Source organism: Azolla caroliniana, unplaced genomic scaffold, assembly GCF_043228905.1.
Source record: "Azolla caroliniana isolate FFs.n. ecotype wild unplaced genomic scaffold, voAzoCaro1.0.p SCAF_18, whole genome shotgun sequence".
NCBI classification, from domain to species: Eukaryota; Viridiplantae; Streptophyta; class Polypodiopsida; order Salviniales; family Salviniaceae; genus Azolla; species Azolla caroliniana.
Window position 1 is genome coordinate 5,166,878 of NW_028230453.1, and position 23,190 is coordinate 5,190,067.

General features: G+C 37.5%; 3 protein-coding genes across 5 annotated transcripts; all 3 read right to left on the minus strand.

Annotated features, from left to right (window-relative positions):
* Positions 1-533: 533 nt before the first annotated feature.
* Positions 534-3,942, minus strand: LOC147852202 (pentatricopeptide repeat-containing protein At4g13650-like). Of its 2 annotated transcripts, XM_087333813.1 has the most exons (2): positions 3,711-3,942; positions 534-3,131 (listed from the first exon to the last, which is right to left on the minus strand). In XM_087333813.1, exon 2 carries the CDS (start codon positions 3,094-3,096, stop codon positions 547-549), a length of 2,550 nt encoding a protein of 849 aa, XP_087189939.1. In that variant the 5' UTR covers positions 3,097-3,131; positions 3,711-3,942; the 3' UTR covers positions 534-546. The 2 variants fall into 2 exon arrangements, with proteins under 2 accessions (XP_087189939.1, XP_087189938.1); XM_087333812.1 differs by lacking the exon at positions 3,711-3,942 and having other exon boundaries at positions 534-3,537.
* A 6,072-nt stretch (positions 3,943-10,014) lies between these two features.
* Positions 10,015-13,493, minus strand: LOC147852203 (pentatricopeptide repeat-containing protein At2g33680-like). Its single transcript, XM_087333814.1, has one exon. The coding sequence runs from the start codon at positions 13,055-13,057 to the stop codon at positions 10,394-10,396; it is 2,664 nt and encodes an 887-aa protein (XP_087189940.1). The 5' UTR covers positions 13,058-13,493; the 3' UTR covers positions 10,015-10,393.
* Positions 13,494-13,985: 492 nt separating this feature from the next.
* On the minus strand, positions 13,986-21,317 carry HAG1 (histone acetyltransferase of the GNAT family 1). 2 transcript variants are annotated; one of them, XM_087333818.1, is made up of 13 exons: positions 20,474-21,317; positions 19,528-19,592; positions 19,369-19,449; positions 18,167-18,238; positions 17,912-18,080; positions 16,769-16,812; positions 16,077-16,176; positions 15,681-15,749; positions 15,390-15,444; positions 15,183-15,301; positions 14,825-14,918; positions 14,600-14,741; positions 13,986-14,509 (listed from the first exon to the last, which is right to left on the minus strand). In XM_087333818.1, exons 1-13 carry the CDS (start codon positions 21,263-21,265, stop codon positions 14,452-14,454), a joined length of 1,860 nt encoding a protein of 619 aa, XP_087189944.1. In that variant the 5' UTR covers positions 21,266-21,317; the 3' UTR covers positions 13,986-14,451. The 2 variants fall into 2 exon arrangements, with proteins under 2 accessions (XP_087189944.1, XP_087189945.1); XM_087333819.1 differs by lacking the exon at positions 13,986-14,509 and having other exon boundaries at positions 14,603-14,741; positions 14,825-14,899.
* Positions 21,318-23,190: the final 1,873 nt, after the last annotated feature.

A 23,190-nucleotide genomic window follows, 5' to 3' on the forward strand; every position in this document is an offset into this window, starting at 1 on the left:
ATTTGTACTGCATTTCTGAAATTTTACTTGGCCTGGGAACCGAACCACGTTTGATCTTTGTATGTAAACTCAATTCTCTTAAAACATCAAATAGGGGCACCCGAGTTGCAGCCTAATGTTAAAGGGGTGCACTAAAAAAATAGTTGACCTACGAGCTGCCATTTGGGTCATTGAATGATCACCACTCCTGGATTCTTATTGCCCATATGACCATGAGAGTCAGCATTATCAAAGTATATTGGTGTTACATTAACTTCATAAAGAGCATTGTGTCAAATCAACCAATTTCAACTTTTGAACCTTAATCAAAACTATCAGTACTTGCACTTTGGTGGTCATTATAATTGATCATGCCAACATTTCCATTCCTCTCCGTATATTTGTATCAGTTACTTGTTACTTGTATCTTGATGTATGGCATTGACCATTGTGACTTCGATGCATTGGATCACATTTATGAGCAATAAAATATACTGCAATTCATGGTGTGTTGAGTCACATCTAGAGCCAATAAAAGTATATATACATGAATGGCAATATACACATCTACAACCCATGATTAATTTCAATCTCAAATAAATCCTTCATTAGAATATTTTCAAAATCCATAAATATAAAACTATTATATCTTTGAGGAACTCCTGTATGTAGACACATGTCATCCTCTTTACCTAGCATTGATTCCACTTTCTCATTTAGTTGAGGCATGTAATCATAATCCCTGAGATGTTTTTGTACACACATGAACTTGGGAAAGGCAAAATCATTGTTTGGTTCAACTTTCCCTCCAACCGTGAAATCATGAGCTCGTTCATCTATCTCAATCCATGCCTTCCTGTCCTTTTGCTCAAGTGAACTTATTTCAAATTTTTGCATTTCACGAGTATCTGCCCACAATTGGGTGTCTGAATAGATGTTTGGCATGAATACAATATCAGATGCATCATTGGAACCTTCTTGAACTCCATGGAAGCATTGGTTTGCTAACTCAACATTGTTATATGTTTTGCTGTTTGCAAGCAATGATCTCCAAACAACAGGATCAGGAAAATATGGCAATGTGCTAACTAAATCTCTTGCCTCAGTTAAGCCTCCAGAACGAGCAAGGAGATCTATCATGCAACTGTAATGCTCAATACTAGGTATGATACCGAAGTCGTCAACCATTGATTTGAAGTACTTAATGCCCTCTCCTAAGAGGGCAGAATTGCTGCACGCAGACAGAAGACTACTAAATATAACACCATCGGGCTCCAAGCCATGCTTTTGCATATCCCAAATACATTGATATGCAAGCACGCAATTACCACAAGATGCATAACCTGCGATCATGGTTGCCCATGTAACAGTGGTCTTTGTGTTCATTTTGTTAAAAACAATTCGTGCTTCCTCTATGCCTCCACATTTTGAATAGATATTGATGAGAGTGTTTCCAATAACATCATCTGAAGAAATGTTGCTTTCTAGAATCTGACCATGTACTAACTTGCTGTATTCCATTGCTCCTACAATCCCACAAGCTTTCAACACATGCAAAAATATGACCCTACTTGCTTCTATCTCCTCGTCTTGCATTTTTGCATAAATGTCCAAAACATGGGAACCATAACCATGTTGAGCATAGCCTCCAATCATTGCTGCCCAAGAAACCACATCTCGAATTTTCATGTTGTTGAATACTTTGAATGCCTCATCTAAACTTCCAGATTTCCCATACATATCAACCAACGTGTTCCCAATCATTACATTAACATCATATCCACAGTGAATAACCTGATTGTGAATCAGCATGCCCTCCCTTGCAGCACCAGTGTTTCCACAAGCTTTCAGGATAGACGAGAATATGACATCATTTGGCTGGATATTTTTGTTTTGCATTTCATCAAAAATCTCAAATGCATGCATACTATACCCATGCTGAACATTTCCAGATATAATGACACCCCATGAAACTACATCCTTGCTCAGCATTTCATCAAATGCATTTTGTGCTTCCTTAATGTTTCCACATTTTATATACATATCAATCAGAGTGTTTTGCACAACTTTATCACATGCAACCTGATTTTGCATTATCTTCTTGTGTATTGACTGGCCATGTTCAAGAGTTTTTGTGCTTCCACATGCTTTCAATATAACGGACACTGTGATTTCACTTGGCTTAAAACCCTCCTCTTGCATTTCCTCAAAAAGCTTGAGGGCACGCAAATATTCGTTACATCCAGCATATCCAGCTATCAGCACATTCCAGGAAACATCATTTCTTACCGGTAGATCATCAAAGACACTTTGTGCATCATACATTTGCTTACACTTGGCATACACATATAAAAGCGAGTTTCCTATTTCCTGATCCATTAGTTTCTCGTTTCGTATTATTTTATTATGTAACACTCTAGCATGATGAAGAGATTCCACATTCCCACATGCTTTTAAAACAGATAAATAGGTTGTTTTCACCGGATTTACTCTTCTTGCTTGCATCTCTTCAAAGAGCTGAAGTGCAGAAAGCTCGCATCCATTATTTGTATATCCTGCAATCAATGTACTCCATGACACTGCATCTTGGGGAACCATATTGTCAAATGTAATCTGTGCATCTTCTAGGCTAGCACACTTTCCATACATGTCTATGAGAGTATTGCCAAGCAATAAATTGGATCCAAGCTCAAATCCACCTCTTAGAATCAGCCCATGTATCAGTTTCCCCTCCTTTAGAGCTTCAATTTGCCCGCATGCCTTGAGGACACAGGAAAATATAACTATATCAGGTTTTACATCTTCGAATTGCATTTCTTTAAAGAGTTCTATTGCAAGCCTGCTGTAGCTATGCTGAACATACCCTGAAACCATCGCTCCCCATGAGGCCACATCCCGCAAAACCATGTTACGAAAAACTGTCTTAGCTTCATCCAATCTCCCAAATTTTGCATACATATCTATGAGAGCATTTTCAACAACAAGATTGGACCCACAATTGCTTGCATCTATCTCCTTGTGTATTATTCTAGCCTGTTCAAGTGCATTTGTCATGTAGCAAGCCTTTATGATGCTCAAATAGGTTATTCGGTTGGGATTAATATCTTGTTCTTTCATTTTATCAAACAGCTCAAGAGAACTTTGACATTGACCTGCATTGACATGCGCTGAAATTATTGCATTCCAGGTATATGCACTTGGCTTATTAAACTTTCTAAACATTGTGCTTGCCTCTGACAAGCTCCCATATGAAGCAAATAGACGAATAAGATGATCCCCTAAGAAAGGTATTGAATCTAGTCCATTGTAAATCATTAGACAGTGCAGTCCCCTAATGTGTTCAAGGTTGTCATGTTTAGTGAAGCCTTGCATAAGACCATAAACAACATCAACATTTGACAAGAAAACATTTTGATTATCCATACAGATCAATTTCTTGGAAAGTTTATCCATCCATATAAATGATTGAGAGAATTTTTCTATGACAAAACTGAAACCATTCATATACATATTCCTTCCTCAAGGAGGATGGATATCATCCACATCTTCTTCAATGCCTATTGCATAAAATCATTGATTTGAAGATCATAAATGGCATCAGCATTTGATTAGAGAGCACTTCACTCATCCATTAGGATTAATTGCCTGGGGATTTTCGTTGGAATTCCATCCATATAAACCATTTAAAACCCTTATGAGACTAGATAAACCATTTGCACTCAAAAACATACCTCAAGGAAGTTGCATACCATCCTCATTCTCACATATCATCATTCAATATCTCAAGGAGGTTGCGTATCATTTGTGTGCTAAAATAACTCTCAAGGAGTACTTGAGAAATTTGCGTGTCATTTGCATGCTCAAATAACTCTCAAGGAGTATGCATATCATCAAAAACTCTCACATAGCATCGTTCAATGCCTATGGTCTAAGGGTCCTAAAGGAAGCTGCATAGCATAATTCAATGACTATGCTCTAATAAAAATCCTCAAAGAAAATGCACATCATCAGACACGTCTATTACACATTGACCAAATGTTTTTTAAGTAAGAAATAAAACTAAAACCCAAACACCTCTGGTAAAAGTGGACCGGAAAAGAAACGTTTCAAACCTGACAAAAATTTCATCATCATCATCATCATCATCATCTCAGGGTACAGATTAGAGGTTTTCTTGAATCCTGCATTTGGCCTTTCCAAAATGGCCCCCCAAGTTTTTTCAAAAAGTTACCAGGTATATGTATATTACCTTCATTGGTACAAACTCTAAAGCTCCTGCATGGGGGGGGCACCTCAGGGGTATTGTGGTAAATATCCAAAACTTTAGGGGCAAATCTGTCTTGTGTTTTGCCCTATCTTATCTCTAGTAGTACACTCTATATACATAACATGTATCCGATAAATGTGGCCGAGACAAACAATTGAAATGCTTACTTGTGGCCCTTAGAAAACTGTCGAGTGCCAAGAGGACACATTTCTGAGGGGCAATTCTTATTATCGCAACACGTAGCTAATAATAATTAGGTTGCTAGGTTCAACAATCGTAAAGAAAAAGTGTTTACAAATTGCATTCCAAGAGATGGTTGGCTATGACAAATGGACCCGAACACCTTCTGGTTGTTGGAACTAACTAAATGCCGCAATCATCTGAACTAACGATGATTGAGATTCAAAACCTTGGGTTGCAACCAATGAAGAACCTCGAGAATAATAAATGTTGCATCACATAGTGTTACTATAGTTATTAGTGAGTGTCCAAAAATGATTTGTAAAGATGATCGATTCGGGTAAATTTCTCAATCTAAAAAACTTGAAAGTTCTAGCATTTGCATGACCTTGTTTGGAAATGCCTAAAAAGGAATGGGGTTTTGGCCACCTATTGCAATTATGCCAAGTGCAAGGCACAATGAAATGGGGGAATGTATGTTGGTTATCATGGCAACGCGCAGTTGATAAGTACAAACATCAGGAGGAGGGGATGATGTTGGTGATAAAGGCACAAGAAATCTTGTTTTCCACCGCTGACAATATCCACTCAACTCCTATTAATGCCGAAGCTCGAGTTGTGTTGGAATTGGTCAGTCCAATAGTCTTTGGATTCTCTAGCCATTGTTTGAGAATTGAGAATCACAATGTGAGATGCCAAGATCGAGATAACGGGCCACCACAAGGGTTTTACTGTCAAGCCATGGTCGTTGATCAGTCACACCTGTTATGATATATGCAAACAAAGGTAGTAAGAAAAAGACTCGTGTGGAAGAGGTAAAAGAGTGTCAATTATGGTGTGGCGACAAAAGCACACCGATAATGGTTGTTGGTACAGAAGATGTGTTGTTATAGTATTCGAGTGAGGGGAATAGAAGCTCTACGAACTGGAAGCAATTAGAACAGGTCAAGTCGAGTCCAAAGAGTTCTCATATGTACATATATGGAACTCCTCATGGAGGAGCCTAGGAATTGACAACAGTTCGGTTTTGGCTTAACCGTTTTGGCCTTGTCCAAACTAAACTGATTAAGCCTAAAACCAGTTTGGGAGTTTCCAAACCTGAACCGAAACAGTTCCCAAACTGGTTTAGCCAAGCCGATTAAGCCTTAACCGGCTTTGGCCCAAATCGGTTTGGTTCAGCTTGAGCCATCCCAAACCGAGCTTAAACCGGTTAAGGAAGCTCAAGCCTAAAACAAACCGCCAAACCGGTCTAAAACAGTTTAACGGTTCGGATTAGGCTTGAACCAAGCCGTTGCCGATTCCTAGAGGACACACGGAGGGCATAGTGTTGGATGGATGGGCGAGGGTAGACCATGGAATATTATAAACGTAGACCTTGAGGTCAATTATGTAATATGTTTCCAGATATATGTATAGATATACTCTGTTCCTCATCTGCTCTGTTCTTGATAAGGAGAAAGAGAAGAAGAAGAAGAAGAAGAACCATGACCCAAATCCCTGCTTTGTATCAAGAGCTGTCTAACTGGGTCTTTGCACCTGGTTCTTGAAGCCTTAAAAAAAAAACCCCTCAAAAAGAAAAAGAAAGAAAACCAATTTGCGTTAATCCCTTCAGTGGTTGATTCCTCACAGGACTTACAGAAAAAAAACCTGAGAATGACTTATGACATACAGAGATGGAACTAATTAGAAATCCTCGCAGGGTTTGACGCTTTGGAAGCCTTTCATCAACCAATATGCATTCTCTGCACGCTGCCAATATGTTCATCCCTCAAACATCAAAGAAGTCACCATTTCTCCTCAAAAGCCTTAACAAAAGATATATAAACCCCAATAGAAGTTTTAGATGCTCTAACAATAGACAGATATGGATTAACTCCATGGGATCATCACCACCATCGGGCCGAGGAAGTGAAGAAGAGATTCGCCTTCTCTCGAAGCTCAACAAGTCCATACAAACCAGAGACCTTCTCCAACAACATCAAAAGGTTCTTGTGGCCACCTCGGGAGGTCAGGATTCCGTCTCTCTACTCTTTCTTTTAAACAAGCTTCAACACAAATGGTTTTGGAAGATCGGGGTTGTCCATTGTGATCATCAATGGTCAGGATCATCCCGGTTACAAGCTGCCCATGTGGCTCAAATAGCTTCTTATCTCGGGTTCGATTACTATCAAGCTGTGGCTACACGGGATGTGTCCGGAGAAACATCCGCCCGGGCATGGCGCTACCAAGCTTTGCATAGAATTGCAAGATCTCATGGGTACTCAGCCATAGTGACTGCCCATACAAGTAGTGATCGGATTGAAACATTACTTCTTAATCTTTTCCGAGGAACAGGGCTCCATGGATTGCTCTCTCTCACTTGGAAAAGACCCATATTTAATGAGAGGGAGCTAGGGTTTGATCCTTTTGTTCCAACGCATATGAAGTCATCAAGGGACATCTCCAACAAGGAAATGGTAAGGTTTGAACGTCCTTTTGAAGAGCATATGAGAGACTCAAGACCCATTGTCAATGAGGAAGAGATAGGGTCTAAATCTTTGATTCAAGAGTGTAACATAGTCACCTTGATCAGGCCTCTTTTGGAGTTTAGTAGAATGGAGTTGAGAGAGTATTGTGATCTTGAGAAGCTACCTATTTGGCCAGACCCTAGTAACTTCTCTTTGGATATTAAAAGGAATAAGGTAAGGCATCAACTCCTCCCTTTCTTGAGGAAAAGTTTTCAACCTGGAATTGATCGTTCATTGGCTCGATGGGCAGAGATTCTTCAAGGAGAAGATGCATTTCTAGAGGATCTTTGTGAAAGCATAAGAAAGCAATCAGAATACTCTGGAAACAGTGGAGTTATAAAGACACGAAAGCTTGATATTTCTTCTATTCGGGGTTTGCACATTGCTATCCAGCGTAGAGTCATCAAGCAGTTTGTAGAATCCTTCTCTAACAAGAGCCTAGGGTTTGATCACGTGGAGCATCTTCGAGTTACATGTATTGCACAGCCTTGTAGGAATGGATTGCATTTCTCACTACCTGGGAATGTTGATTTGGAGTATGTGGATAATAGCTTCCTCTTATGCATGAAACAGTAAAGATGATTCTTTTGTTTGATCTCTATCTAACAAGAGCTTAGGGTTTGATCACGTGGACCATCCTTGAGTTACATCTATTGCACAGCCTTGTAGGAATGGATTGCATTTCTCACTACCTGAGAATGTTGATTTGGAGTATGTGGATAATAGCTTCCTCTTATGCATGAAACAGTAAAGATGATTCTTTTGTTTGATCTCTAGTATTGATCTGTATGGCTTCCACGTATTCATATGAGTATTGACTGTGGAACTGGTATATGTTCTTAAAATGCAAAGTCTATTTTGGATATTGGACTATGTCAACAATGCAAAGTGTTTTCTTTCAAGGGAGCTGACCTATGATAGTCAAAAGGTAACTACATTTCCCATTTTTATATTGCTCTTGACTTCTCGTATAAAATGACTGTCTAGTCACAATACACATGCATTAAGACGCTTGTAACATGTTTTACAAGTTGTGCATGTGAGTCTTTGAAGTCTTTGTCATTTGAATCGTGTTTCTGTAACTTCGTTTTGACCAAGTTTGCATTTAGATTATGCTTTTTTCTTACTTATTGTTACTTTCTCAAAACTAGATTTTACTTACAATGTGATTACTACATTTTATTCTTTCTGAACAGACAAATTTTGTTAGAAATGTGAATTAGCATGGCACACTTGTAATTGTGGAAATGCAGCCATTTGTAGGTATATTTGTTGAAATATCTATTGCTTTGTGTGCCACCGACTTATCATTTTGAGTATATGCATCAATGGAAAGCCCAGTGCTAATTTTTATTTGTTTATTTTCTCCAGATGCATTGCTTTCATCCACATCATACTATCAAGTATTTGATGAGTTCAAAATTGTGTATCTGGGCATAACACATCGTCATCAGAGCCTATGAGTGACTATGTCAAGATGTGAGTTTCTCGTCATATGGAAATACTGTCAAACTAAGTACTTCAAAACCAAAGTTCCTTGGAATCAGAAAAACGAAGGTCTCATAGTGTTTTGGAAGATAATATTGTATCTAGCATGCAAATGGCAACCATATGAATGTTGGATGAAGCACAAGCATCTGAAATATTTCCCACAAAATGCTTTATATTTCTGGGCGCGGAAACATCATTTGGAGTTTCAAATTTTGCATGCCTATTCTATAAAGAGTAACAAATCGTTGCCAATATGATATAGTACATCATAATGTTAATAAATTAATTGCTACACTTGCATGATAAACTGTTTATGTTTTTAGGGGCATGGCCTAATAACTGTTCAAATTTGAACTTAAAGCTCTTGGTTGTGATGCTCTTTGGATTTTTGGAAAGACTTAAAAGAATATGGATGGAATGTTGACTTGCAAGTCTAAAGAGATTTAAGAGTGGCCATCATGAACCCAATGTCATAAATGTGTCATTCGATAACTGTAGGAACCAATTTCAAACTCATAACTTTGGAATCTATCAACTGTTTGTGATGACATACACAAAAAATGGCTTTGAAGTAATGCTGAACAAACTCCATAAAAAAAGTGCTATGGAATGTTTTTGTTATCTGATATAATTAAGGTTGATAAAGATATAAACAGTTCTGCAAACAACAAAAAGCAATGAGAAGTCTTGAGGGTGCATATATGACCTTAAGTTGAAATTACTATCTCATGCCAAAAAAGCAAGGCCCTTCCATAATTGAAGACATTGTGGAGAGAGTTTGCTAACGTTTCTTCATTTTTTTTAACCTCCTTGTTCATTTTCAGTTTTTATTAACAATACCATTGTCAAGGTCCATTAGCAATACTATTCAAGTTCCTATAGTATTTCTTGTATGCAAGTCTGCTTCATGATATATTTCTTTAAGGTAAATCAGTTTTCAAGCCAAATTTGCTCATTTTCATCCTGTCTGTATTATGCAGGAACGCCCAAATATCAATTTCAAACTTACATTGCCATTCAAATATCTAAGCAGTACGTGAACCACCATCAATCACCACATTCTTCTTTGTGATATCTTGGTTGATGTATTACTATCCCAAATGGGTGCTACTCTGGTATGCTTGGTGGCCATTTAAGTTAGAATGTGGATTTGCATGTCTTGTCACTAATAATGTTCCAATATAAATATATATAGCTCCTTTACATGGTATAGGTTTTTTTTACTGATTTTGTTACAAGTAGTATCTAACAGCATTCCAAAATTCGGGTCATTGAAACTTCAGTTAAGTGTTTCTCTTTTAAAGAGTGATCAGTAATGTCGGTTTTTAATTTGCCACCAGAATCTTGAGCAATATGGACCATTGACCCCCATGCATTCTTGGCATTCCAAAAATTCGGATCATTGAAACTTCAGTTAAATGTTTCTCTTTTAAAGAGCGGTCAGTAACTTCAGTTTTTAATTTGCCACAAGAATCTTGAGCCATATGGACCATTGCCCCCCCTGCATTCTTCGTAATATACTGCTGTATCCTAGTTAGAGTTTATTTAGACTGAAATTGGATGCTTGTTTTTTTTAACCACAGATATTGCTGTCCGTAAAATGGGAATTCATATAAAATAAACTCCACTTCTGTGTTTACTAATTGGCATGCATTGACAAAGACACAAGCCATAGTAATATACTTCTCCTTTGATGTTTTAATGGTTTTTGTAGTGTATATCGTTTGCTTTGACAATTTCTTTCATTACAATGAACGAAAATTTCAACTTGCATTATGAAGCCACATGCTCACTCCATGATTACTTGGTGTGGTGGTGTTCATTCTCATCGCTTCAACCTTTTCATTATCCTCTAGCATGACCGCAGCTGCATAAATATTAGCCATGATTGTATAAGCCAGTGCAAGGTTATTATCCAGTTGTATATCGTTCCCTTTGACAATTTCTTTTATTGCAATGAACGAAAATTTCAACTTGCATTATGAAGCCACATGCACACTCCATGATTACTTGGTGTGGTGGTGTTCATTCTCATTGCTTCAACCTTTTCAGCATCCTCTAGCATGCCCGCAGCTGCATAAATATCAGCCATGATTGTATAAGCCGGTGCAAGGTTATTATCCAGTTGTATCACCTTCTCAAAAGCCAACCTCCCAAGCTTCGTGTTTCCCCACTTTTTACAAGCACATAATAGTGTAAGCCAAACTGAAGGTTTTTCTGAAGATGGTATTGTCTTAATGATCGACATTGCCTTGTCAAAGCATCCAGCATGTCCAAACATAACCACCATACAACTATGATGCTCTACTTGTGGTGTGATTCCATATTTTTGGCTCATCTTCTCGTAATATACTTGGGCCTCAACCAATTTACCTGTCTGGCTACAAGCATTCAATACACAAAGGAACGTTACCTCATTTGGAGACAGACCCTCTCTTTGCATCTGTTCAAAACAGTTGAGTGCTTCATCAAATTTACCCTTTTGAGAATACCCAGCAATGAGTGCTGACCAAGAGATTGTATCTCGGATGGAAAGATCTTCGAGCACTTGTTGTGCCTTTGCAAGCATACCACATTTTGCATACATGTCCACTAAACCACACCCAAGCACTATGCTTTTCTTCAGAAAGCCTCTATTCACAATCTCATGATGAATTTGCTTGCCCATGTCAATGGCACCTATACTGGCACATGCCTTCAAAATGCAAGTGAAGGTGATCTCATTTGGGTAGAGACCCTCTCTTTGCATCCGTGGAAAGCAATCCAGTGCTTCACGACCATGTCCCCCTTGGACATAACCAGTAATCAATACATTCCACGAGATTATGTCTCGATTTGGAAGGTCATCAAGTACTTGTTGTGCTTTGGAAATCATATCACATTTGGCATACATATCCACCAAAGCATTACCAAGCACAATGTTTTTCTCAAGAAGGCCCCTGTCAACAATCTCATTATGTATTTCTTTGCCCTTATCAAGGTCTCCTATGCTCCCACATGCCTTCAACATGCAAGAAAAGGTTATCTCATCCGGAGATATGCCCTCCCTTTGCATTTGTGAAAAACAATCAAGTGCTTCATAGCCTTTATCGAGTTGAGCATACCCTGAAATTAGTACATTCCAAGTGGCTACATTTCGGGCTGAAAGTTTTTCAAGCACTTCTCTTGCTTTCATAAGCATGACACATTTCACATACATATCCACTAAAGCATTCCCCAAGACAATATTTTTCTCCAACAAACCGTGATCAATAATCTCATTGTGGATCTGTTTACCCTTTTCAATGGCTCTTATGTTTCCGCAAGCCTTCAGGGCACACACAAAGGTGATCTCATTTGGAGTTAAGCCCTCTCGTTGCATCCTCTCAAAGCACTTAAGTGCTTCATGACCTTTCCCTTGTTGGGCATACCTTGCAATAAGTGCAGACCAACAAACAATATTTTGAATGGGAAGCTCATCAAGCACCTGTTCTGCTCTTGCCAGGGCACCACATTGGGCGTACATATCCACCAATGCAGTTCCTAGCACAACGCTTTTCTTCAGCAAGCTTCTAATAAGGATCTCATCATGGATTTCCTTTCCTTTGTCAATGGCCCCTATACTTCCACAACCCTTCAAAATGCAAACAAAAGTGACCTCATTCGGAGAGAATCCATCCCTTCGCATCTGTGAAAAACAATCAAGTGCTTCATGACCTAGTTCATGTTGCACGTACCCCGAAATAAGTGCATTCCACGTGACTACATTTCGCATTGGAAGCTCTCGGAGCAATTCTCGAGCCTTTGTAAGCCCACCACATTTGGCATACATATCCACCAATGCATTACCAAGCACAATGCTTTTCTCCAGCAATCCTTCATGAATAATCTCATCATGAATCTGTTTGCCCTTGCTAATATCTCTTATGCTTCCACAAGCTTTCAAGATACAAGCGAAAGTTACCTCATTGGGAGACAATTTCTCTCTTTGCATGTCTCCAAAACACTTGATTGCTTCATGCCCTTTCCCTTCTTGGGCATACCCGGAAATCAGCGCATTCCAAGAAACTATATCCCGAACACAAAGACTTTCCATAACTTTCTGAGCTTCCACAATCACACCACATTTTGCATACATATTCACCAATGCATTACCAAGTGTGAGTTTCTTCTCAACCAATCCGTTACATACAATCTCATCATGAATTTCTCTACCCTTTTCAACAGCTCCTACACTTCCACAAGCCTTCAAGGTGCAAGTAAAAGTGACTGTATCAGGAGAGAGCCCTGCTCTTTGCATTCTTTCAAAACAAGACAAAGCTTCATGTCCTTGTCCATGTTGAGAATAACCTGAAATTAATGCATTCCAAGAGATAACATCCCATACAGGAAGCTCATCAAGCAGTTGTTGAGCTATGGTAAACATTCCACATTGTGTATACATTGTGATCAATGCACTTGCTATATAAGGGCTCTTCTCAAGTAGTCTCTTCTTCAAAATTTCAGTATGTAGGCTAGCACCTTTCTTGAGATCCTTGGTCTTAGCAGAAACCTTGAGCAACTCCACAAACCTAAAGATCTGCTCCTGAATTTCTGAGCTATATTGATTACCATTCTTCATCTTCTTCGCATCTCTGTAGAGAGGAATCCTCATGTATTTGACAGGGTTTTAAACTTGAGTGTCGGGGTTGATGGTGTTAAGGTTTAGACTCGATTGTTGGGGTTGATGGTGTACCATTCCTGTGCTTCCCATGTGTATTTGTTGGATTCTGATCATAGTCGATCATTGCTGAATGGCTGTACTTTACATCAATTTTTCTTGATTGGTTGATGTCCAAGACAATCTCAAGTGAGAGCCTAGGACAGAGATACAGTTATATGTGCCTTGGTGCAATTGCGGACACTATCCAACTACGATTTATGTCAATCAAGGACCTTAGGGCCAGCTATATCACAACAATCCAATCACCCATTTGCTTGGGAATTTATGATTTCACTGTAGATGGGCACATACATCTGGGAACAATGATCTGATTGTCTGCTGTCTTGGAAAGCCTAGGGCCAAAGGTCATGTTCTACGTCTATCTTGCACTTTCACTCTCATGCCAAATATAGTCGGATCTTCCACTTGTTGCATTCTTTAATACCACTATGATTAAAATTACTATGCAATGCTAATTTCTTCACATCTCCTCTCTTCACAGAAACCCAAGTTCAAAAGCCTTGATGACTCGTATAAATTCTCATTATAAACATAGTTACTTGCTTCACTTGTTAAGCTAACATAGTTTGACAATTATTTTTAAATTGGATAAATGCATTGATTAAGCACAAAATTAAAATTTTAGTAAAAGGATATATGAAAGGTCCCACCCGTGTATTTTGAGCCCAGAACATATTTTCACAACATAGTCTAGCTAAGAGTGAAAAAAGAAAAAATATATAATACTAAGAATTTCTGTAACCAAGCTATACAGTGATCCTTCCAGTACCTCTTATGTCAACCTTTTTATGTTTAATTATTATCATTATTACTTTAGCAACTAGTAATATTATACTAATAAATACAAAAATGAAAAACAGGAGTCAAGACTTCATATAGATTTAAGAATCAAGGCAGATTTTACCACAGAGGTCATCCTTGCCAACAGTTAAATCCTTTATATCATGTAAAAAAATTACAAGTTAGCTAGCTAGCTAAGTTATATCGGTAAGCAATTTAATCTTACGAGTTGTTGTCAGTTGAGACCATGTTAGTTCATTGTCTACTTTACAGCTATATTCAGCTCCTTTAATAATCTCTCAATAATACAATTCTTGTTGTATATGTACCCTTTGACAGGATAAGTTCCCACTATATGATTCTAAGCGAGTAATTATAAAAGAATTTGTGCAAATAGTTCTTGACACCTTGTCTTGCACACCATCAGTTGCGAGTTCAAATCCCAACCGCCTTTGGTTGTCACAAATTGGTGAAAAGAAATTGTAGCACTATTTAGGTACCTCTACACACTCTTGAAGATTTGACGATCACAAACTCTCAACTTTTTATCGAGTCACAGTCTGAATACCAGCATGTAGCTTACTGCCGAAGAACACTTCTAGCCTGAAATTTTCAAAATCAAACCTCAACAACTTTTGACTTGGAAAATGACAAAAAATTTATTAGAGCATAACCCTAATAATGGACACAAACCTGTTGGCACATTTAAAGTATATAGTATCTGGAGAATTGTATGTCCGTGCATTGGCAAACATGCGCTTCATATCCGCCGCAAACATGTCCAAGGTCAAGTAATAGATATCGCTGTCCAACCTTTTGCCAATGGTTTTTAGATCTACAAAATTAACAGAACGATAAAAACAGAAAGCAGTAAATAATAATTTAACATTGGAATATCGGAAATTGCCACTCTCTCACCTATAGGATCTTTAATGATGTCATAGTAATCAGGAACCTCACGAGGATCTACAGGCTCCTTAAATGGCCAGGCATCTGCATGCTCATAAACAGCCTGTACGCTAGTTAGTTATTTGATATTAACCGAAGATTTGGAAACTTTTATCAATATTATACTATAAACATGCCAGTTTTCCCGATAAAGACAAACTGAATTTTCACAAGTACCGAATCAACTCTGTCAATTGTCTGGCAATTGAAGGATTGAAGGATTGTCTGGCAATTGAAGGATTGGCACTCCTTGCCAAGACTCATTAATAACTGAATTTAGCCTACTTCTAACATCCATTAATGGATGCTGCTAAAAAAGCACTCTTACTTTGAGCAAATTACGCATAAAAGCATGCAAAGCTTGGCGTGAAGGAGGGCCATCAGTTGGTGAGTTTATGAGACGGATCCTACTATTGCCCCACTGCTCTGGGACCCAACCAGCTTCCTCTATTCACCGAAAATCACACATTAAATATATCCATAGCAAACAATAATGCTGAAGCTCAGAAAATTTAGAAGAGAAACTATATAATACTCAGTCCAGGTATGTCCTCAATTCTCAAGGGTCTTCTTGGAATACCGGCTTCTTTCTGCAAAAAAATATGACCCAAACACATGTCATCTTACATCAAGCTGGTGCACCGGGGATGCATATCATAATGATATACTCTAGTACAGGCTGTTGGGGTCATGCCCATTCAAAGATGAAAACAAGTTTATCTATGCATACATGCATCATAGTTTGCTTGCATGAGTTATGATTTGTATGCAATGGGCTTGCATGCACAAATACAAATAAGCATCCTGTAATAGGATTAAGGAGAACCTTTTGTATCTCAATTCCAGAGTATACAACATGGCAATTCGAGAGCTCTCGTATCTTCTCATCAATAGCCTGTAAAACATTATTACGAAGTGTAAGGATGCATGGTTTCACAAGAAACAGTACACTTGAAACATATAGTTGGGTGGGAGGTGGATACCTCCACACCAGACATTAAGCATGGAAGTTTTGGCTAGGGATGTGTGTTGTTTTCTATGAAAATGTCGAGACTATTTGCAAAAAAGGAGGATCACAGCTCTACAAGTATGGGATTATAGATAATGTTGCAACAAATTAACAAGACATTGCCACATTATCTACATGCACAAGTACTATGCTTCTAGCATCAAATGAAAGACGTACCCTCATAGCTTAATCAAAAGGCAGATTTTGTCGTACCTGTCGTTGACGACGTATCATTGCTGGTAGACCTGTGTAAGGAAGTTTTTCATCTAATTTGCATTCCATCAGTGTACCACCATCATAGTCCTTGATGAAGCTACAACACATAAAAAGAAAGCATTATTAAGCTACAAACCATAAAGAAAACATCAAATCAAAGATGGAACAAAATCCATTAAAAACCCATTATCATGACACTCACAATTGAAACCCAGAATTTAAGTTACTTATTTTGTGCACTATAGCTAAGCAAAACAAACTAGACCTTCACAGAGAGCTTTTAATTATGCAAAGAGAAAAACAGATTTCTCCAAGAGATTCCATGTTGAAGACCTTTATAAACAAAACAGCAGTTATAAAGACATAGCTTTAAATAAAATGTACAGTTCTGGCCTGCAGATTAAACCCCTCGGGTTAGAATCTTGTATGTAATAAGAAAGATACTCACAGAAATCACGAAATGCTGAAATCACATTCTTGGGTTGGACACTGATATCTTATATATAGACATTTCAATCAGTGAGAAAACCAACATATAACAATGAACAGCAATGTGCATTAATATACAGATGAAGCAACTCTCATACATTGAATGACAAAAAAAGACTATAGGCATAGTAAAGATGAGTTTAAAAACATAATATACCCTATTAAATTTCAGTAAATTGGAGGCATGACAGAGGCCATACCCTTGCCATCGATCTTTCTCCATTGTAATTTCCTTGGTGAAACCCTGAAATACATAGAACACAAGGGTTTCCATTCAAGTCAGCAATAAATAGAATAATTCCCATAGATTATATAAATATTCCCTTAAAACAATTTCCAAAAAGTGGCTATTGCCTGTGTTCTCAGGAGCATATGTTGCTACACATATTGCACTAAATCCTCACAGAGACACTAGAATACCAGTCCAGCACTAGTACCTCAAGGATGGTAAAACTCTTTAGCAAAAAAAGAATAAAGGAAAATTTTCATAAATTTCAATTCTACAAATATTTCAAGGCCCAACATTTTCCCTATAATGCTATAGGTTGAATGCAGTCCTCTCTAGCATGTACATTTTGTAGCTAAACATTTTTCATTGAGATGCATGAGATGGAATGTACAATGTATACATCTTTGCTGTCTTCCAAAAATGGTATGTGACATTGTGCTGATGAGAATCAGCACGTTTTAGCTAGGTCACCAAGATAACCTCCACAATCACATGGTCTAGAAAATAATAATGGGCAATGGAGGTGGGACTCTGTGAACATAGAGTGAATCAGGAAAGAACTAAAATTGGTGTACAGTACCCATAAGTCTGAATGGCATTTTTTGCTATAAAGTAACCATTTCCTGCCCATTCACATAACTTAAGCCTCATTCATTGTCCACATATAATTTGTTCAGTCAAAACATTTTTCGCCCTTAAACGTGGGGTCAACATGATTCATACAAGGAAACAACTTGGGTCAGGGCAGCTTATGGATTCTCTGATGATGGAAAAGCATCAATCTTGATTTTCAAATAACCATAGGCTCAATATAAAATTGAGACATGCTCTTTCATTATCTAAGTCAAGCATTAATACACTATACCCCACTAAGATGTTTGTCACACGCTTACACAACTTTCCAATTGAGCATGAGTCTGACGAGCTTCCTTTAATCTCAATATCTCTATATGCACACGTTTACACATGTCAAAAGCTTATGTTTCCCCAAAGCTCCTTACATACTATCTATCTTTAACATCCTTAAATGTCGCCTTTAAAGGTTTCAACTTCTCAAAATATCGAAACATCACCATTCCATTTAAAATTGTTGAGACATACGCATATAAATAACCTGTTTAATGAAATAACCAACAGCATTATTATCAGCATAGGTAAGAAAATGTGTGAGCCCATCTTCATCACGAGCATGCTGTTTCAAATGATTCATCAAGCGAGTTCCATAACCTTTAACCTGCTCATCTGCTGTAATTGCACAAAAGGCTATCTCTCCAAACCTCTGACTGCAATATGCAAACATCATTCAGAAACACATTGCCAAACCATCAATCGGACTATAGACAAAGTTCCTGCAATAGTTTCTCACTACCTAGGATATGGACGATAAGTGATGCCTCCAACTACTTGATTCATCTTTATGATCATCATTGATTTGTGGCTCCTGCAAAACACTACAAGCATTAATCCTCTAGTACAAATAATCCAATGCTGATCACATGTCAACAGTTGCTTGCAACAAAATGTCTAAGATTGATCATGCTACTAGAATAAATAGATAAGAAAAGACAGTTGAATGGCTTTGGAAACCTTCCTGTAGAAAGTGTACAATGAAATTTATACATCCTTTCAATTAGCAGAGTTTATTCAACTTCTCAGAACATATCAGTTAATTCTTTTAGTATCCATAATAATGGTGGCCTATATTCATCCAATTTCATGAACTGCCTGGACCATTTATATTTTCTAACTGTCTCTTTGCTTGTAAAGTCACATATAGCAATGGGCACAGTTTCGGCTCAAACCGAACCGAACCGTTAAGCCATGGCTTAACGGTTTATCGATTCAAAGATAAATAAACCGTTTGGTTTGGTTTCAAATATTATGATCTGGTTTGGTTTCGGTTCGGTTCGGTTCGGTTTTGAATTTCATGGTTTAGTGGCTTATCGGTTTCGATTTGGTTTGGTTTTGAATTTCACAATTTAGCGGTTTAGCGGTTTCGGCTTATGTGGTTTGGTTTTGAATTTCACAATTTAGCGGTTTAGCGGTTTCGGCTTATGTGGTTTGGTTTAAAGGTTTTAAAGTTTTGAAGGTTTATAGGTTTATCGGTTTATAAATTTGGTTTGGTTTTGATTTACGATAAACCGATTTGGTTTGGTTCTAAATTTTTCATAAACGGTTTGGTTTAAATGGCTTCATAAAATTTAAACAGTTTGGTTTGTTTTTTATTATAAATAAATGGTTTGGTTTGGTTTGGTTTCAAGGCCAAGAAACCGAACCGAACCGAACCGCGCCCATTGCTAGTCACATATGAACGTAGATGGATATCCATCAGAGAGCATGCAGGATGCAATAATAATTTTTTCAAGTTCTTGTGAAGCAAATGGATTGCATGTGTGTGACACAAACTTATGTGTGCATGTCTATATGTGCGTGTGTGTGGATATGTATGTAAGTAGGCAGCCATGCACACGACACAGATATATATATATATATATGAATAAAGGTGTATATATGTGTGCAGATATGTAGAAGGCCATATCAGTGACAAACTATAGCAAGCCCATACATAACCTGTCCATCACAAGCCGTACAATGTATTCCTTAGGCATATTCGGCAGCTGCCTCGCAAAAATGTTCTTCAAACCTACAAGCCTGCCTTTAAGATAAGCATCTTTGTCTCCCATCCATTCAGGAGTTTAAATTCGACACAATGCGAAAACATTACATTACCAGATCATGTGCTGATCAATCCCATCGTTCGAATAGCATAGAAACCTAAGTCGTCCAGCATCTTCCTGCATGATGAAAAACACAAAGTGATTAATTGTACAACAAGTACCAAAGTTGCATCATTGATGCACCTGGAAGATCCTGAGAATGAACATGCTAACAAAGAAACATCGAGTCAATTTCATACAAATGGAAAATTTATTAAGAGTCTCAAAACACAGCACAGCGATCAATATGTAGCATAAGAGTTCAAGTAAATAATGATAGCCTCACATTAAGCCTGCAAGTGGAATGAATATCTCCAGACCCAAGTCTATGCCTAGACCGTGACTCCATTCCCAACCATACCTCCCACATCACATACCAATCAGGTCTATTGGTAAACTTCATCAGATTTCTAATACATAGATTATAGGCAAATTGGGTCTATCTCTAGCCTTCGCATGACTTCTAATTCATAGAATCTATGCCACTTTGGCCAATCTCGTTGGACTTATATTTTGTAGATTATATGATAGATGGGCCTATCTCCAGCCTTCATGTGACTTCTAATTCGTAGAATCTATACCATTTTGGCCAATTTTTTTGGATTTCTAATTTGTAGATTATATGATAGATGGGCTTATCTCCAGCATTCAAGTGACTTCTAATGCATATCCAATCTCTGGCCCTTAACATGGCTTCCAACTTATAAAATCTAGATTATATGCCAATATCCAATCTCTATAGCTTTAATGTGAATTCAAAAGCCTGGTTAACATGCCAAAGGGGATATTTTTCACCTTAAATGATACTTGTAATTCATATTATATGCCAAACAGTCTTATCTCTAGTCTTAATACCACATCGAATGCATAGATTATTATATGTATGTCAGCCAATATGACCTAGACTTAATGTGATTTCAAATTAATGCATTAGATTATGACCAAATTTCCGCATGTACCTCTCGTTTAAAATTCTCCTCCCTAGAACAATAAGCTCCACTTGTCTGAATGACATCAGCAGAAGCCATCTTGTTGGGTTCATCTTTCACAGCACCACTGCCAGAACTAGCAGTGGCCATAACAGCAGCTCCAGAAAGACCCCCTACCTCCTTTGATATTTCGACGGCTGGCTCTGCTTTCACGCTAACTAAAGTTTCGACTTTGGCAACAATTGGTTTCGGAGTTCCAGAACCATCCAATCGGGCAGCCGTAAATGTACTCATAGGATCATCTTCTTCCCCTTCTCCTTCTTCATCTTCTTCCTCTTCTCCTTCTTCTTCTCCCTCTTCGCCTTCCTCTTCATTGTCCTCCTCTTCTTCTTCTTCCTCTTCATACTCTTCTCGGCCTTCGGGATCACCTGCACTTACACTATCGAGCTGAGATTGGTTCAATCCGCTCTCTTCGCCTGCACCATTGTCCTCATTCTCATCTTCATCTTCTTCTTCGTCGTCGTCGTCTTCTTCTTCGTCGTCATCATCTGCGGAAGTTGCTCGGCTTTCATGGGAAACAGAGGAAGGGTGGAGGTTGGAGAAAGTGTGAGGGAGACTAGGGTTAGGGTTGGGGATGGGGTTGGTGTTAGGGTTAGGGTTGGGGTTGGGGTTAGGGTTGGTGTTTACATTAGGGTTAGGGCTAGGGTTTAGGTTAGGGTTAGGGTTTGGTGCGAATTGATCGTCGGGTCGTTTGCGCTTTTGGCCGGGGGCGGATGCAGAGGCAGAATGAGAAGGGGAAGCAGAGGGCAGCAGCCCATCCATTATTTCTTCCGATCGTGCCCTGCGCTCTTTCTCTCTTTCTCTCTTTCTCTGTCTCTGTCTCTGTCTGTCTGTCTTCACTCTGTTTTTGTGTGTGTCTGTGACCCTGCTTTCTCTCTGTTTTTTGTTGTTCCTTTTTTGGCTGAAAAAACACACAATTATATCAATTGTATATGCAAAATAATCCACTTAATTATATTAATTACAACACTCATTATATTAATTGTGTATGTAAAATAATCCACTTAATTATATTGACTGTAATTATATTAATTATAACACTAATTATATTGATTGTGTATGTAAAATAATCCACTTAATTATATTAACTATAGTTATATTAATTTAAACACTAATTATATTAATTGTGTATGTAAAATAATCCACTTAATTATATTAACTATAGTTATATTAATTTAAACACTAATTATATTAATTGTGTATGTAAAATAATCCACTTAATTATATTACTTGTATGTATGTAAAATCTACTTAATTATATTAATTGTGTGTGTAAAATAATCCACTTAATTATATTACTTGTATTTAGAATCTAATTACATATTGATATTAACTGTAATTATATTAATTACAACACTAATTATATTAATAATATATTAATTGTGTATTGTAAAATAATCCATTTAATTATGTTAATTGCGTATGTAAAATAATCCACTTAACTATATTAATTGTATGTAAAATCTAATTATTGATATTAATTGTAATTATATTAATTACAACACTAATTATATTAATAATATATTAATTGTGTATTGTAAAATAATCCATTTAATTATGTTAATTGCGTATGTAAATCTGCTTAATTATATTAACTGTAATTATATTAAGTGTATGTAAAATCTACTTAATCATATTAACTGTAATTATATCCTCTTCCTATCAAACATTTGAACCTTAATGGGAGCCCACCAATCATGACTTTCCATATGAATGAATAATACCTTTGCATGAAATGACAAATGAGAATACTAAACACGTTGTAATATTTTCCCACCACCTTGCATTCAATTTACATACATTCCACACCTTTTCTACTTTAATAGATAGCCAAGATAAATAATGATACAATATAATTGTAATGACTTTTGTAACAAGTGTGTAGCATCCTATAATCGCCAATCCACCCAAGGTACAACATTTGTTTCCAATGGCGAAGATCCATGCAACAATGGACATTCTTGTAGTTTTTTCCAAATAAAAGCTTGGTTCTACCCACTAAATCAATAAAAACCCACCCTGAGGCAACTGCCACACCTTTATTGATCTCATAATTTGGGGCAATACCTAATCATTGTTTGGAATCTTCAAATTTGTGACAACCTTTGAGATTCACTATCTACCACACTTACCAAATGTACAACCCCCAATTGAAAAAAATGATTGAATTGAGATCTCAACTTCTCGTTTCCATGCCAATACTACAGTAAAGAAGAAATGAGCAATTCAATTTGTAACAAATTACAAAATTCTCAATCACTTGATGATGGTGCCCACTCAAAAAAAGATATATGCATATTGCCATTACATAACCAAATGTTGTTTGTATATAGAATGTTGAATCTTTAGTGGAATAATCCATTTAGATTATGGCCACCACAATGCTTGAATGTTTGTTTTCTCGTGCACCAAACCTTCATGCTTGATAAAATATTGCATCACCGGTATCCATGGTTGATCTTGTTCACGCATATCTCGCAATAATGCAAATCTACGAGCCATCAAATGCATTTCCAGTTCCAATATCGCCACACCACATAACCATTAGGGAGTAGCCAAATGGTCCCATGTAACTCCCATCATTTCTCCCTTCCGCCACATCATTGAACCAAAGAGGTTGTAACAATATTTATAATGCTTTCTCGCCACTACCACCACATACAGAGAGGGCACACATAGAAGGGTCC

Bases quoted from the DNA above. Each gene is read 5' to 3' on its own strand.
- LOC147852202 (XM_087333812.1), bottom strand. From the start codon at position 3,489: ATGTATATGAATGGTTTCAGTTTTGTCATAGAAAAATTCTCTCAATCA.
- HAG1 (XM_087333818.1), bottom strand. From the start codon at position 21,265: ATGGATGGGCTGCTGCCCTCTGCTTCCCCTTCTCATTCTGCCTCTGCA. The intron at 19,450-19,527 runs GTAATGTAATGT...TCTTAAAGGCAG, and splicing joins ATTGATCAGCACATGATCTG to GCTTGTAGGTTTGAAGAACA. The intron at 14,510-14,599 runs GTTTGTGTCCAT...TGAAAATTTCAG, and splicing joins TACTTTAAATGTGCCAACAG to GCTAGAAGTGTTCTTCGGCA.
- LOC147852203 (XM_087333814.1), bottom strand. From the start codon at position 13,057: ATGAGGATTCCTCTCTACAGAGATGCGAAGAAGATGAAGAATGGTAAT.